The sequence below is a fragment of the Neopsephotus bourkii genome, unplaced genomic scaffold, assembly GCF_033783945.1.
Source record: "Neopsephotus bourkii isolate Nb327-2 ecotype Australia unplaced genomic scaffold, CSIRO-AGI_Nbou_v1 NB_1630, whole genome shotgun sequence".
NCBI lineage: Eukaryota > Metazoa > Chordata > Aves > Psittaciformes > Psittacidae > Neopsephotus > Neopsephotus bourkii.
Window position 1 is genome coordinate 8,724,590 of NW_026902105.1, and position 15,920 is coordinate 8,740,509.

Genomic DNA, 15,920 nt, shown 5'->3' on the forward strand with positions numbered 1-15,920 from the left:
ACAATCAGTCTGAGCATTTTTGCCAGTTTCTCAGATAGAGGCTTTATTATGTTAGTTTAGTTTCAAATGCATCCTGCTACCAAAGTAGAACAAATGTGCTTTATTTTTTATTAAAATAATTCCTAGAATTACTTAAGAAATATTTTTTTAGAAGCAACTTTTATTTCCAGATCTATTTGCCTGAATTATCAAGGTCAGTATTTTCCTGAAGAAACATACACTTCTGAAAAGATTACACTTCAAGAAGTACAGGTATATACAGATTACAGACTGAATTTAGCCCTTCAATCTAAAATTATAGTTTTACCACACAGTTTTTTCCTTCAGCAAAAGAACATGAAGGCTAAAGTCTTAACCCCACTAAAAGTCAAGGCAAAGCTTCCATGGACTGTAATGAGACTGGGATTTCACCCAAGGTGTTAAACTGTGGTTTGGGAAAGCGAATAAAAATACATCCATTATTGTAACAAGTACTTACCTGCTAGCCAGACTGAGCAATTCATGTCTATCGGCTACTGCGGATTTCTTTTCCAGTTCCCACAACATCACATTGATCAGGTATGAATTCTTAATTACAATGGGCACTTCTTCAAACATATTTTCATAAGCAATATTTGCCTTTTTCAAGCTGTGAAAAAAAGTTTAAAAAACTTTTATTAATATAACCAGTAGCTTCCTTGTTCTTTTTGCTGAACTGCTGTTCCAGCAACTGGCGATTTTGTAAAAACTCTTGATTTTCATAGTTCCACAATCAAACAAGAGTCAAGTTTTGTTAAGAGAGCATCTGCATGGCAAAATCTCACGTTTACAAAGACTAGGAAAAGCTGCTCTAGGAAAAACTCTCAGAAGTCAAGCAGCCGCTTTGCTTGCTAATACATTAGTTACATGAAAAAGCCTCCAGCAAAAGACTGTACTAACAGGATTAACTCTGCCCCTTCCAAATATTTCACTGATCTCCCTGCCATCAGGGTTTCTTAAACAGAAGTAAGCAGTTAGTTACCACATGACACTGATATACCTTTAAAATCATAACTACTACAATGAAAAACAATTTCCCCAACAGCTGAATAATTAAAATTTTTACTGACCAAAAATTAGATTGGCAAAATAAAACAGTGTGTGTTTTGGAATAACTAAATTCCATGGTGGATATTAATATAAATTTCCAGAGTATATTTTTTTAACAATATACACATAAAAACTACTATTACTGCTTTATAACAAGGTAGACCTTTCATAAAAGCCTGGAAATGCAAGCATGATCTGTAAGTTTTTAAGGAAATATATTCTTAACTTCTTTGTATGCATATTGGTTTTATGCTTTTCCTTCCCTGCTCCCCCTCGCCCTGTTTTTTTTGACTAAGCACAGATTTGTTTATCATGGAAATGTTGTATTTTCACTCCAAGCAATGAAATGTTTCCATCTTTCCTCAACAAAGAATGTTTAACAAGTGCTTTTGCTGTTGAACACCAAGCTGTTTGAGGAAAAAGACTACCCAGGCCTACATCTATTACAAGTGGCTAATCTTTTATTACAGACTAATTATTCTGCTTTACTCCAGAAACTTCTGTCCACACGGGGGAGTTAATTTGGAATAAATACAGAACAGCAGCTATTCCAGAATACCTGTTCAATTTTCCTTCTGGAAAAAGAAAAGAGCTTTTAAAGACAGACCAGCTATTTCCTTCTCCATTTCTGTTTTTATATTCTTGACCCTGTTCCCAGATACAGCCATTTTCACCATGGTCTTTACAGCCAGTCCACTGACCACCTCCAAAATCAGTTCAAGTCCCACCATTTCAGCTCTTACTCAGATGCCCAGACAGATGTTCATGCCTTCGCAGCCCACTGTATAGTGCACATCTGTCGGTACCCATATATAGCCAGTTTTCCTGGCACACACTATTACATGGGATATTAAGATACAGTATTTCACCACCCTCTGTACCCCTCTGCCTCTCAAATTATCCAGCAAAACTGATGAGAAAACATTCTTTTAAGTCACTTACGCTTCTGGAGAGAAGTCTTTTTCTTTGCAAACTTCCATCAGTTTAGGAGTCAGCCTATACGCCTTCAGTGACAACGACCCTTGGGCAGTCTTAATGGGATCTGTAATTTAAAATAGAGGAAGTGTATTATTACTAACCCCAGATTGGTTTTCTTTCTTTTTTTTTAATATCTAAATGACATAAACAGGAGGAAAATAATAGGAGGAAAATTCAGACAAGCAGCACAGAAAAGCCACTACAGCAGAAGTAAACCTATTGTATTGGAATATAAAATACGTCCAATTATACACAGTGAAGATAACTAATAAAAATAAGTTGGAGAACATGGGGGGAATCTAGATCCATTCTACTTGCAACATTATTTCCCTATTAAAGGTCTAATTCACATTTTCTTAATACGAACTCTCCACAAACTTATGTAAGAGCTACCTCATCTAAATACAGACTTTTCCCTCCAGTCATTAAGCACTAAATTAAAAATCATTAAACTCTACTTTATACCAAAAAAAAAAAAGTGATTTTAGAGTTGCAATAAGCTAATTCAGATCAAGTTGCCCTGCTGCTTTGTGCATAACGATGTAACTGGTATATAAAAAGATTAGCTTTGCCTTGACAAACTCTACTGAATTTAGGGGGAAATTTTCTAAACAAACTGTTACATTCCTAGGACAAAGAAGCTTAACACTTGCAGCATGATAACGGCTGTAGCATGCCAACATGAGAATAAAAGCTGTGTTAACATTCATGTTGTCTGAAACTTAACACAGTAAAACTTTTAGCAATCGGTGATAAAATGAAAACCAAAATAGACTGAAACAAGTGGAAAATTCATCAAGGTCTGATGATGCAATGTTTCCAGCCAATATAAGTATACTTTAACAACTTGTTCTTTACTGTAATCCAATTGTTAACATACTGAAACAATTTTGGGGCAGCTCATAAGATTGATCGTATTCATTAGTATTTTTTCTGACAGATACTCAGGACGTTACATTTACTTCTCAGCTGGAAACTATATGCAAGTCTGCCAGATATGGCAAACTGTGAGTGTTTGGGGAGGGGGAGGCTATAAAGCTGTTAAATTGCCTACGGTTCTGATACAGCACAGAACATCTGGTCTGGAGAGCTTGAGGAAACACCATTAAATAGTCAGAAAAGAAAAAAATCTTTGTGCTAAGAAACAGTCCAGGTTTTGTATGCTTCTGTCAGAGGTATAAAAAAAACTTGGCAATTCGTGCGATGATTGGTCAGTCACGTACAGAGCCAGACACGCTAGCAAGCAGGGTTTGTTAGACATCTGGTCGGGTTCCACCAGCCCCTTCGACAAGGGAGGGGAGATGAAGGAATAAAAATGAAGCAGCTACTCCAGCATTCCAAAACGTACACATCAGGGCTCTGATAGCAAGAAAAATAAACAGAAAGAAGGAAACCCTGTCTAGACTTAGCTGCTGCTGAGGCTGCCGTAGACACAGGGTTGGTATTTACTTGAAAAGGCCTGCCAGGCTACTCTTACAGGCAAAAGACAGAATACAAAAATAGTAGTAATAATATTAAGAGGGGAAAAGAATAATAAAGGAAACCTCATACTAACCGTAAATGAGAACTACAGACTCCTCAATTGCGTGCTGGTAACTGAACTGGGAGTCCAGGAGGGCACGAGTGACAAAAGAGCCATAGTATGTGGACTGGTACCAGCCAACGTGAAGATGATCAATGTTTACATGGCGAAGGCTTCGCATCATTTCCATCTGGTATTGAACTAGGTTAAATAAGAAGTATGGTTAAAAAGTAAACTTACACAATCTGTACTATTTTGAGAGACAGCTTGATATTAAATGAGTAAATTGTATTCTATTTTGGTTTCATTTTTGCAAAAGCCTTTAAGTTTGTTTGTTCACTGCTGGACTGTCTTCATTAAAATCCAGAGCTTCCTCAGAAAATTAGAATAAGACTAAGCCTGAGTAAGCAGACTTTTTTCAGCTGCAGTTAATTGCTGAAGTGATCAACAAACTGTTACACGTCATTTACAATGTGCATTACCTTGCTCATTCATAAAAAATAATAATAATTTGGATACTGGGTTCCATTAAGCACTAACATTTTACCATTCAGTGACAAAGAAATACTGTGATTTAAGTTGAAATACTGTCTGGAATTAAAATAGCTTTTGGAATCCAAAGGCAAATTATGTAGTGACTATATGATACAGAAGATAAACTATTTATGTCTTTTTCACAATGTAAAACTACATTTCAGTATTAGAGTTTAGGGGACCAGCTATAGCTGTCAAATAGTTTTGACTGCATTTATCTTCAATTTTTCAACACTGTTTACTCTTTTTAGATGTATATAAACACATAAGTTTGCATGTATGTATATATTCTACATAACAGACATGCATATTTATATACACTAAGTTACCTTAGACTGTAAGGAGTATTTTTTGTCAGGCTTTTTATACCAACAGCTGTAATGTTTCAATGTACCAACACATAAATCCTATTTCTACTAAATGCTTCATTCAAACAGATTGCCTTGATGGAACAGAATTCTGTTCAGGAATGTTTAGCATAATCCCATTAAGCAGATCAGCACACCTTATCACTTACCAGACCTTTTAAACAGACAAGACACTGTGCCTGCTAGTTAAATTTAAGGAAACAGATTGCAGGGCGATTATCAGATGAAGCAACGCTCAAGTGATAGGAAATCATATGCAATAACACCGCACAATCCTTAAATTTTGTCTGCAGCTGCAAATATGATATCCATTATAAAAGAAAGCAACATAAATTAAGGGACAGACCATGCTACATTTTCAGACCCCCACTTCATATCCTTTCAAGAGCAAAATAAAAGTCCGACCATATTCCATAAAGATATGAGGAGACATTTTTCAAGATTGAGCGAATATTTTTCCAGCTTATCAGCCTTTCAGCACAATCTACATTCTGCAGCCTGCTGGCCCTTTTCATTTAATTGCCGTATCTTACTGACTGTATTTTTAAAGTAATCTATGCACACTTATACAAACCCTTGCAGACTTTTTCCATCAGCAAATGTTGGTGCTTGTATTCTAGTTCACAATATCTTAATAGAAATGACTTGCAATTTGTGTTTCATCCAGAACACCACGATAATACAGTGCCCCAAAACTAATACAGCAAATCTATCCAGGCTACAGTCTGAAATCCTGTTACACACAGCAAGGAAAAAAGAGAAGACCTGCACCATTTGGGCAAACCTAAAGATGCCACTGCACACTTTAGGACAGCCAGGTGGCAGAACTGGTCAATCAGCTGTCCTGAAGTCAGTATGAAAACCTTCCCCTTGCCACATCAAAATAAATCTTAAGCCTGCTTTTATTGCACAACTTTCAGAAACATATTTTGGTGTTGCAAGCACACTCTTCACACAGCAATCCCCATACTCTAGCAGGTAGCACCCCAATGTTGCTCACAGCAGCAAAACTAGGATCTAGCTTGTCAAAGCAGCTCAGTCAAACTTGAAGATTTTGCTGGGTTTTGGTGGGGGGAGAGGGGGTGGGTGGGAGAGAAGATGCTAAGTTACTAAATTTTACAATTAAAACAAAGAACAAAGACCTCCCCAGAACAAACTAAAAGCCTCCTGCTGTGACCACAATTTTGAATTGAAAAAAACATATGATCTATTTATTAAATGTAGGCAGAATAAACTATTTTGGTTTAAAGAAGCTTTTCAGAGATATCTCTCTGAAAGAAAGACTTGCTTTCATGACATGCTACAACATGCTAAAACATGAAATTATGGCTAGATCCTTTCAAGCCAAATGAAGCTATGAAAAGGAAAAACTAGAAAGGGATTTTCAAAAGGAACTGAAAGAGATAAAAGATTTTTTGAGAATTAATGTAAATGTGAATTTTAGATGGCTGAGGCTAGACTGCTCCTTGCAGCGGCAATTCTCTTATAATAGAGGATACTGTCAAAGTAGAGGTAAACATAATACTGGGAAAAAGACACATCTAGATTCCTATGAAATCAAGTGATTGACCCATTCAGATAACTTCTCCCTTAAGAGATGTAATGTTAAAGAGAGGAAATCACTAGAGGACATCCAGATCTTTTACAAACTGGAACAAAGGTATATCATGCTCTTAAAAGTGTGCATCTGAGAGGTAACTGATAACCAACTTCCAGGACAACTTATTTTCTTAAACACAGAATAAGCAGCAATATGTAACTGAACATAAATGTAAGTGATACTGTCCAGAAGAAAAAGGACTCACTGAAAACCATCCAGATTTCAAGTCAGCAATTCCTTCTCTCATGACTGTTAGCAGTTAGATGATAATGAAGGCACTAGCGGAAAAATCTCAAAGAACCAATAAAGCATCAACAGCTAACATCTCTGCCTTGGGAAAACAACTGCAGAAATTAAAACATGATGCAGTCCCCACCAGGGAGAAATGGAAACTCTTTTAACCAAACATACATATTTTATAACATATATTAGTAGCTAGATAGCTCCAACAAGCTGCCAACTTGCACAAATGGATAACAGCCCCCAAGCTGCTTTTATTGGTATCGTTACTGCTGTTTCTTTACAGCTTTTGCCCAATCTACAGAACGTGGTTTTACCTAGAGTTTAGCACAGACTAGGCAAGGGCTCTCTCCTACACAGCCCTCAATCTGTTAGGACTTGGGAGAGTCATGTGCTTCCAACTAGGTTTCACTGACTCAATGATAGCCCTTTCCAAGCCACACTACAAAGGTGCAACCAAGCAGTGCCACTAAGCCTGACAGTCCCCAGAACAGAGGTTAGAAAGGCAAAAGGCAGGAGAAGAGCCACATTAGGAAGCTTCTCTCCTCTCCCTGTCATTTAGACAGTACCTTCATTTTTAAGCAAACTATTTGTTCAGGAGTGTCCTTATGATGACGAAAACCAACAGCCATGCTTGCACTCTTTAGTGTGCTTCCAGCATTGAGAATGCACAGCCTGTCTCCTGGGCCATCATCATCTCCTGAACATCTCTGTTTCTTTTTAAATAGAAGATTCTCTCTTTTGCTATTATTTACAAAAAATAAAATAAAATAAAAACCCTGCCTCTAAAAGGGCAATTTTTTTGTTAGTCTGCAAACAGATGGGGGTGGGGGTGGAATTAATGAGGCTAGAAAGTGTTACTATAACTTGTCTAAAGCAGATAAAGTGCAAAACAGTATGGGTGTTTTGCTTAAATATGACTGACTTGTGTGAATTTGTACTAATAGAATCCCTTGACTGAAAACAGTAAAACCTGTTACAATAATTTGGTGGGTATTTTTCCCCTGAATCCAACTACATTTTAACAAACTTGGAAAAGATTAAACAAAACACTAAAATAATATGAAAACATCTTCCTTCTGTAAAAAGTACTGGCAACATTAGAAACTTTATCTGGGCCTTAACATAAAGGATGTATATACCCTACCTTACCAGTAAGAAAATAACATACCCAAAATTACATAAAAAATCAGAGACAAGCCAAGAACTGAACACTAATGTGATGACCCATTCAACAATGGGGCAACTCAGCCACGTTCTCTAAGTACCTTAAGATATCCTCGGTGAATAACTTCACTATTTGAAAACCTATTTTAAGAATAGGTCAAATCAACTGAGACACTGAAAAACAGAAACAAGGTCCACGTGAAGATTTCAAAATGCAAATTTAAGACACCAGAGCCTACAAAAAACTGGCAAATTCACATCCTTCCTGAAGTTACAGTTTATTTCTGAAACAATTCCAAAGCAAGTGCTCTTGTAGCAACCTGATAAATGCTGCAAGTTTGTCATTAAAACTGTATTATTTGTATTTCTTTATAAACAAGTCATAAAATCCAGCTCTCAGGAGGTCACATATCAATGTACATGTTGCTGAAATTTAGTCCTTAAATAGTTATCATTACCATCAGGTGAGAAACAGTTCAGCCTGGCTCACTGAGACTGCTAGTAAATATTATGATATATGAATCCCTGATCGAAGATGGCCTGGAAGCAATATGGTCAATGGCACCTCAGATGCTCAAGTCATTAATTTTCAAAATTTATTTTAAATTGGTATGTTTTAAGAAATCTGGTTTTAAGAGCAGCAACTAACACAGCTCCTAAAACGCCAAGCCCCATCAAAGCGGAAGGACTTCATACCCAGTACCATATGCCGTAGCCTGGCTTTACCTTGCTGCTCACCCAGCTCACTGCAGCTTATGATGGACACAGGCAGCACTGCCAAAGGAGGTAATGAACAACTCTATGCTAGGAACCACTAACATCTGCATAGCCTTCAGTCCGGATTTCACAGTGAAGTGTTTGTTTTGACTCACAGTTCACAAATTTGTCATTTAACTATGAGCTCAACCAGGAGTTACACGTGTCTTCATAACGCAAGTCACTGATTCAAGAACAAGGCAGACCTTCACTGCTCCCTCACTCACAGCAGCCTCCTCAAAAAGATTCTTTGGAGTACCTGTATTTCCTTGCAAAATCCTGGGCATGCAGAACACAGATAAACTGAAACTTAGGGTTGTCACTAAATAAAATTTACTCAAGACTCTGCATGTTTTCCAAGGGACACAAAAGTCCATCAGAAGAAACATACAGCCTCCATGCTAGCAATTGTCTGAATTTAACTGGCAACAGGAACATCACAAATTTCAGTTTTTCTGGTGAAACTATACTGAAAAACAGCTAAAATATTCTTTGCATGGCACCACTACTAATGTGGAGAGTATTTGTAAGGCAATAATTTGTTTCTTTTGAAGTGCTACCATGTGGTAGCATGCGTACTGAACAAGTGCTATACACTTAGCACAAAAAATTCTGGTTTTCTATACATATTAAGCTTTGCCAAACCACATGTATGCTTCAGACAGTATCTTCAATGACTAAAACAAGTTAGCAGATGCTAGTTCAAGGAACAAGCGTATGCATTTGAAAAGATGGAAAATTGATTTATTTAATTAAACACAGAGAATTATGAAGACAACAGATTCATTCATTTCCCTCTATAGACACAATCTCAATTAATTGCCTAAAAAACTGTGAATCATCATGACTGCATCTATTGATAACAATTCCAATTGTGAAGATACAAATCTAATTACTACCACAACCAACTTATTCTGATTAAAAAGTAAAAAGGATGGGCAAAAAGAAACAAGAATTCAGAGATAATTCCGGCAAAAGCAATATTTTACCTCAAAAAGACTTCAGATACTGCTGAAATATATTTCTTAAGCCTTAAGTGTGCAGAACACAGGCTTGCACATATTTGCAGATTTTTATCTATATCCAAACCCACACACACTTCTAACCAAGACAAATGCACAAGCTCAGGAACTCAACAATTCTCCTATTCAGGGAGAAAAAAATTAAAAGTAAATATTGCCTTCCTCAATAATATTCATTTCCTTCTCTGAAATATCAAGTCAGGGTTACAAAACAGTACTCTATTTTATGCACTTCTGCTGTACTGGGCTGAAAGCACCTGATCTCCTCTAAACTTGGAGGCTAAGCAGACCAGGGCCTGTAAGTAGTTGGATAGGAAAAAAAAAAAAAAAAAAAAAAATCACTAAAATCACTAGAAAATAGGCAAAATTCCAAGAGTCATAGTCAGTCATAAGACCACAAAAAGAGTCAAAAGACTTAATTCAACTCCATTTTAATTTCTAAATTCAAGGATTTAAAAAAGGGCAGAATATATTTGTCCAAAGTACACGATTTTTTTCTTAAGGAATTGTTATATTTTAATAAGTTAGCCACTCTGGTGGAAAAACTGCACACCATCTGAAAAGCATGCTTTACTAAATCACCTTCAACTATGCTACTGATGCTACTGTTGTAGTCAGTACTGATGTACTGACTGAAGCCAACAGTCTTCCATGACTGAGGCTTTGCTAGCGCCCTGATGCTTTCTAAAGGAAAAAGTCCTTCATTTTATGAGAAGGGGAGAAACAGAAAAGGGAAAACTCTAAAGTAACTATTCCTTGTGTAGGTTCAGTGAACTCATTTTTAACCTTGATCACAATTCAAGGCTAGTTTTACTACAGCACTGTGCAATACTGTGCTCTGCAGAAAAAGGTATGGGACACCCAGAGGAGGTACCACAATCAGTAGGTGAATGGTGAAAAATAACAGCAACATAATAAAAACATGTTTGGAGTGCTTCTGTCTGGAGACACCTGCCCAAGACGTAAGCATGTATCTTGAGACTGTCATTTACTATCAATTTAGGCAGCAGTTGCCCCTGCATGAACTCCACCAGAGTCGATGGGTAGAAGCTTGACAGACCAGGCAGAGACAACTGTCTTCATATTTGGGACATGCAACCACACCATTGCACGTGGTAACTGCTCATCACTTCCTTGTTGCTTTATAGAGGCGGCTCCAAGACATGGGCCAGCCTCAGGGCATACCTCCTTCCAAGGCAGGGCAAGGAGGTAACTCTCTCACTAGTGGGAATAAAGGAGGATGAAGACAAGTTTTCAGAGTAAAGGAGTAAAGCAAGGGACACCGTAGCATGGGGATGTGCGTGACAGGACAACAGGAAGCATACCACTTCCTGCACATGTGCTGGCACTCGCCCAGTGTTTTCTGACGGCAAGCTTAGGGCTCTGGTCTAAGCACATAACCACTGAATTAGGAGGCAATCAAACCAATCAAGCTATCATATCATTTTATTAACACCTGAGCAAAACATACCAATGAGTCTTTGACAGACTGAATAAAATTCACTGACCACACAATTCTCTACACAACTCAAGATAATGGAAATTTGTGCTGTTCTTAAACAAATACACCAGAGCTTCAGTAATAGTCTAAAGAGGACTGTCAAGATAACTTGCAAAATTGCCTTCTAAGGCATGCAACATGATTTTAAAGGATAAAAGCATTTTAATACTATCTTCAAAAAATATTAAAACCCTCGAGTCTTCTAAAGCATTTTTTAACTCAGAAATCCATTTTAAACAAACATCTTGAAACTGAAGTAGAAACCAAGAGATGTAATTTCCCCGTTTGGTTGACGATCAACTTTAAGGAGCAACTGCCAGAAGAGAACGCAACCTATTTTGAGGGTTTTCTGCCATCTATTTGGAGGAGTTTTCTTGGCACTTATAGAAAGCTCCATCTTCACAGTACCTTACAAACATTCATCACTTAATCCTCAATCTCCTCCTACACTGCAGGTAAACATTACCCATATCTAAGCACTCATTTGACTTACTACAGTGTTATTTTAATGTTGACTGAGATGGATTTGATACAAAATCAAAATCTTTATAAAGAAAAAAAACTTCCAGTCAGCCTACACTGTCACGACAGCAGTGGATGGTATCACTAAAAATGCCATCTGAGCAAATTAATTCTTGCTTTCTTTTTAAAACAGCAAGAAGAGACTATCTCATTTCATAATAAATATCAAATGCCTAATGAAAGCATCAAATGTTTTCTATTAGGAATGCATTCCCATGAGCTTCAGCACTTTGAAGCCTTTACTTACACGATTTTTGTCCAATAAATGTCATTACAAAGCAGGATTAAAGGCATGAATAGGAATCAGCACAGTTAAAATCCAACTATATGTTAAAGTAACCTCATATCTGACCAAGCACCTCCTTAAAAAGAAACATATTTTCAAAAATTTAGTAATATTTCCTAAAGTTTCTTTAGTGGCCATTGATTTCTTTCTTGTTTACAATGTGAGGCTACCTCAAAAGATAAAAGCTCTTTCTTTACAAAGTATCTACCTTAGTGCTACACATTACAAAGCAATTGAACACACACTAACACAAAAATATATGGTGAAAATCTAATTACTTTCCTACATAAATGGTAATCACATTAACGTATTTTTATGGCATTTTATATTACATAAATGCTCAGAGAAGTTATTAAATTATCTGGAAAAAATTGGGAAATGTTTAAAGATTAACAAATTACATGGTCATTTTTGCTTTTTTTAATTTAACACAGATTTTCATATTCTAAACAATCTGAAAGCAGAATGGGGACAAGCACTGACATGGAAACAGCCCAGCAACCACTGCACTTTGAAAATAAGTGTTGTACAGTACATACCACAAGGAGGTCAGTCTCATTGTGTCAATAACTTTTCAGTAAGTGAAGAAAAACAATAATGACTTCACAGAAGAGGTCTGGGGGCTTTTAAATGCTCAGTTCCCCTTGAAAAGCAGAAAAAGAATTTTTGTAAAGCTTCAAAATTTGGGTATCTTGTAGCACTCTTCAGTGTTTGTACTGCAAAAATTCAAAGGGCAGAGGAAAGAGGAGGGACATCTTCAACAGCTTACTTAAAGCCAAAACACTCGTCTTCTGTTACCACATACAATAGAGTGAGTGGTTTTCTGATGCTTTAGTATTAAATATCCACATGTCTGTTTTGAAGAATCTCTCACACTGTTCTTCAGTTTCAAGCTCACAAAATGTGGTCCATACACTGTAGCAGACATAGCCACCATACAACAGTTTTCCTGAATAGTCCTTATGGTAAATCAGGATTCATTAAAAGAAAAATCATTGCTACAGACTGCTTCTTCAGTTTAAAGTTACACAAGCTATTTGTTTTCTATGACCTGCATCAGTCCATCATGCAGGGATAACACTGCTAAACATTTGGCAGGGAGAATCAGCCAAGAAAAGTTCTACTTTTTGGCAAAACAGAACAACATGGTAGCTACCCCCATAAACACATCTTTTGAATCAAAATTACACAAGCATATAGCTGTCGAACATGTTACATGTGCTTGGAAAAAAGACAAGCGTGTTTTGAGCCTCAGGCTTACAGCTTCTTCCATTGGGGGCCTTTCTGCATAGAGCAGTATCTCCCCATGCACCAGGCAAGGCTTAAAGCAGTTAACATCTACAGCTCCTTTAAGGAAGCAAGGAGGACCCCACATAACCCCCAAAATTCACATCAATTTTATAAAATCTACCAGTTTTATCCAGCCCAGGTGCTGTTACTCACTGAGCAAACAGCAGTAAAATGTCACATTCACTTCTTTATTTTCAGTAAAAAAACCACTTAACACTCACCCCTCATTTAAAGCAATAACTAGGACTTTTGTATAATACCTAGATGAACAAAATGTCACAAGGACATTTCAGCATATCTCTTGCAACACTCTTAAAACACCACCTGACATTTTTCTGTAACACATCCCCGTTGAGCAGAGAGCCATTTAACTGTCCATGACACAAAGAAAGCCTGAGATATACCATCAACTAACGTAAAGAGTACTGATTAAACTCTATGAAATCTCCAGTCAAGAGCAGCTTCCACAGATCTCAGCTGTAGTACCATCTATGTGCACTCCTCACCACTGTCAGCCATGAGCAACATAACTTTAATTCACACAAGGTACAAGTAAGAATCCAGGCAAAGTCCTACCTAGTAGATGGATGAGAAAACATCTCTCCACTATGAGACCAGGGCAAGACATTCGCTTTACCAAGCACTGACTTTCAGATAAACTTAATCAAGCCCTCATGCTTGCAATCTTTTCCACAATAAACATCTTTGTCTTTCTTTAGTTTGCTGACAGAAAGATCTGAGAGTGATGGGCTCCCTGCTCGTTTAGTTCTTGAGCTACAAATCCAACTGCACAGGAGACAGACATATTCAACATTACTTACCATTACGGGACAACTTTTTAAAAGGGGGGTGGGGGGGGAGAATCAGCTTTTACTATCCTAATGCTAATACAAAAAGTTCTTAACATGCAGGTTTCCAAAAGGATAAATAAACTACCCATCCACCTAAACATTTCTATAGACACAGTGAAAGGCTTGTGTGGAACATGTGGAGCCCGTGGATCCACACTTAGCTGATGACTAATGACAGCCAGAACTATCTGAAATAATCGTTCCTTTTATATTTATATATATTAAAATATTCATGGGGATACATGTTACACTGCTATTTTACTGTAGTATGAAGGTTACCAAGAGCTGCTCTCAATTCTCACTTAGGGTAGTTCAGAGTTTGTGAAACAGTATGAAGGAAACTGATTGTAGGTGGGTCCAAGAGTACAAGATCTTGGTTAATATTCCCCACAGTGCTTGAAATATACAATTTTGAAGGAAGACTGTGACCAGTGGTTCAGAGCTTGTGAGAGAAGGGGCTTGAAAGATTCCTGAGTTATTGCAATTACATGATGAGACATTTTCACATCTCATGAAAACCTATGCTTTTTTATTAAGTTCTCTGTGCCAAGGGCCATGGCACAATCATTTTGGAAACTGGTGGCTACACCAAGAAACAGCATTTTAAATCAAATTCTGATACAGGCAGTCCCTTCCTGCATGTACAAACTAGCCTCATTCAACTCCTGAAGCCAAACAGTACTATGTAAATGTCACTAGGACAGGCAATAACATTAGCATGGTATTGGAGATGCAAATAGTTATTCAGTGACCATGGATGTTAGCAGGCAGCCACAGCTCCCAGTGACAAGAAACATGACATTCTGACCAGAAAATTATCATCCAGAACTGACGGCAACCAAATTTTCAACACATCTCATCCCATACAGCTAAGCACCGATGTCAGAAGAAAAGCAACGTGTTAAGAATTTTGGAGCTGATCAACTAAGAACTGCATTATGCTTCATTAGGTGAAACATTGGGTCTTCCGCAAATTCCAACACAAGAGATGTTCAAGAACATCACTACTATATCGTTGCACTGTCTCCTTATGACTGCTGCCACAACAACTATCAATTAAGTAGCATGTGAAACATTTAATTAGTTAAACAGTCTTAAGGTACTTAACACTTTAAAAGCATAACAATACAGATTTCTAAACAGTTCCAATACAATGCTTTAACACAGGGTCAGCAGCTTACAACACAGGTGCCACGGAAAGCCAGCAGGTAGTTTTGAATGGTGTAGTTGCTTCCAGTGAGCCTTTCTGACATAAGAACCATGAAAGTGAGTTTTTCCAGTTCTCACTATCTTTCTACCAGAATGCTCACTCCTTAACTGTGGGAAGACAACCACAATTTAGCATGCCATATTTGAAGGTGGGGAACACAGTCCTTGTTTTAACATACAAGAATCTACAGAAGTATTTAAACAAGCATGGTTCAGTTTTCAAAGGCTTTCCACATGGATGTGAAAAGTAAACTTGGTAAACCTGGTACAACTGTGACATTTCAAGTGGCTGAAACAGATCCAGCCCAACTGTGCTGCCACATAAACATTCTCCTAATCCCCAAACTATTTCTATATCAGACTTCTGACCTGAATAATTAGCTATCAGATTACCATATTCCTTCTTCCCAAGGAAATCAGATTTATCATAATCACTTACTGCTTCTTTATTTTCACGTATGTGTGTATGCATATGTACATATACACAAATAAATACGGCATGGGAGGTGGAGGGGGGTATACTCCCCCCATATTAAACATACATTTAACCAAGAATCAAGGTGGACACAACGGTAAATGTTAACACACATGGTCATACTTTCATATACTTGGAAAAAGGACGTTGTAAAGCAACTTCAGCAATAAGTAATGGAAAGGCAACTTCTCAGCAACAAACGACACAGAAGCCTGACAGCATGTTTCTTTTCAGTATTACAAGGTTCATCTCTAACCCCCTCCCCAACAAAAACAACCAACCAACCAATCAAAAGAAAAATCCAGCTTATGATTTCACACCACTGCCCAGATAATAACCTGACAGGGAATCCAGACCAAGGCAACTGAAAACAATTTCATTGTGCGCTAGTGCTGCAGTTAGGAGCTATAGCACTGCACAGTATCTACTGAGTAGCATTACTACTGCTATTACTCAGTCAAGTTTCTAAAGCCCAGGCTAACACGAGCAATGCTTGTCATTAATATAACTTCTTCAATGTGTCCTCAAAGA

General features: G+C 37.4%; 1 protein-coding gene across 1 annotated transcript in view; it reads right to left on the reverse strand.

The window, feature by feature from the left end:
- The window catches only part of EIF3H (eukaryotic translation initiation factor 3 subunit H), an 84,894-nt gene that overhangs the window by 13,415 nt on the left and 55,559 nt on the right, over positions 1-15,920 (reverse strand). The window contains exons 3-5 of the mRNA XM_061373426.1: positions 3,602-3,769; positions 2,011-2,110; positions 479-628 (exon numbers count right to left, since the gene is read on the reverse strand). Coding sequence (XP_061229410.1) covers positions 479-628; positions 2,011-2,110; positions 3,602-3,769 — 418 coding nt within the window. The remainder of the gene's footprint in view (positions 1-478; positions 629-2,010; positions 2,111-3,601; positions 3,770-15,920) is intronic.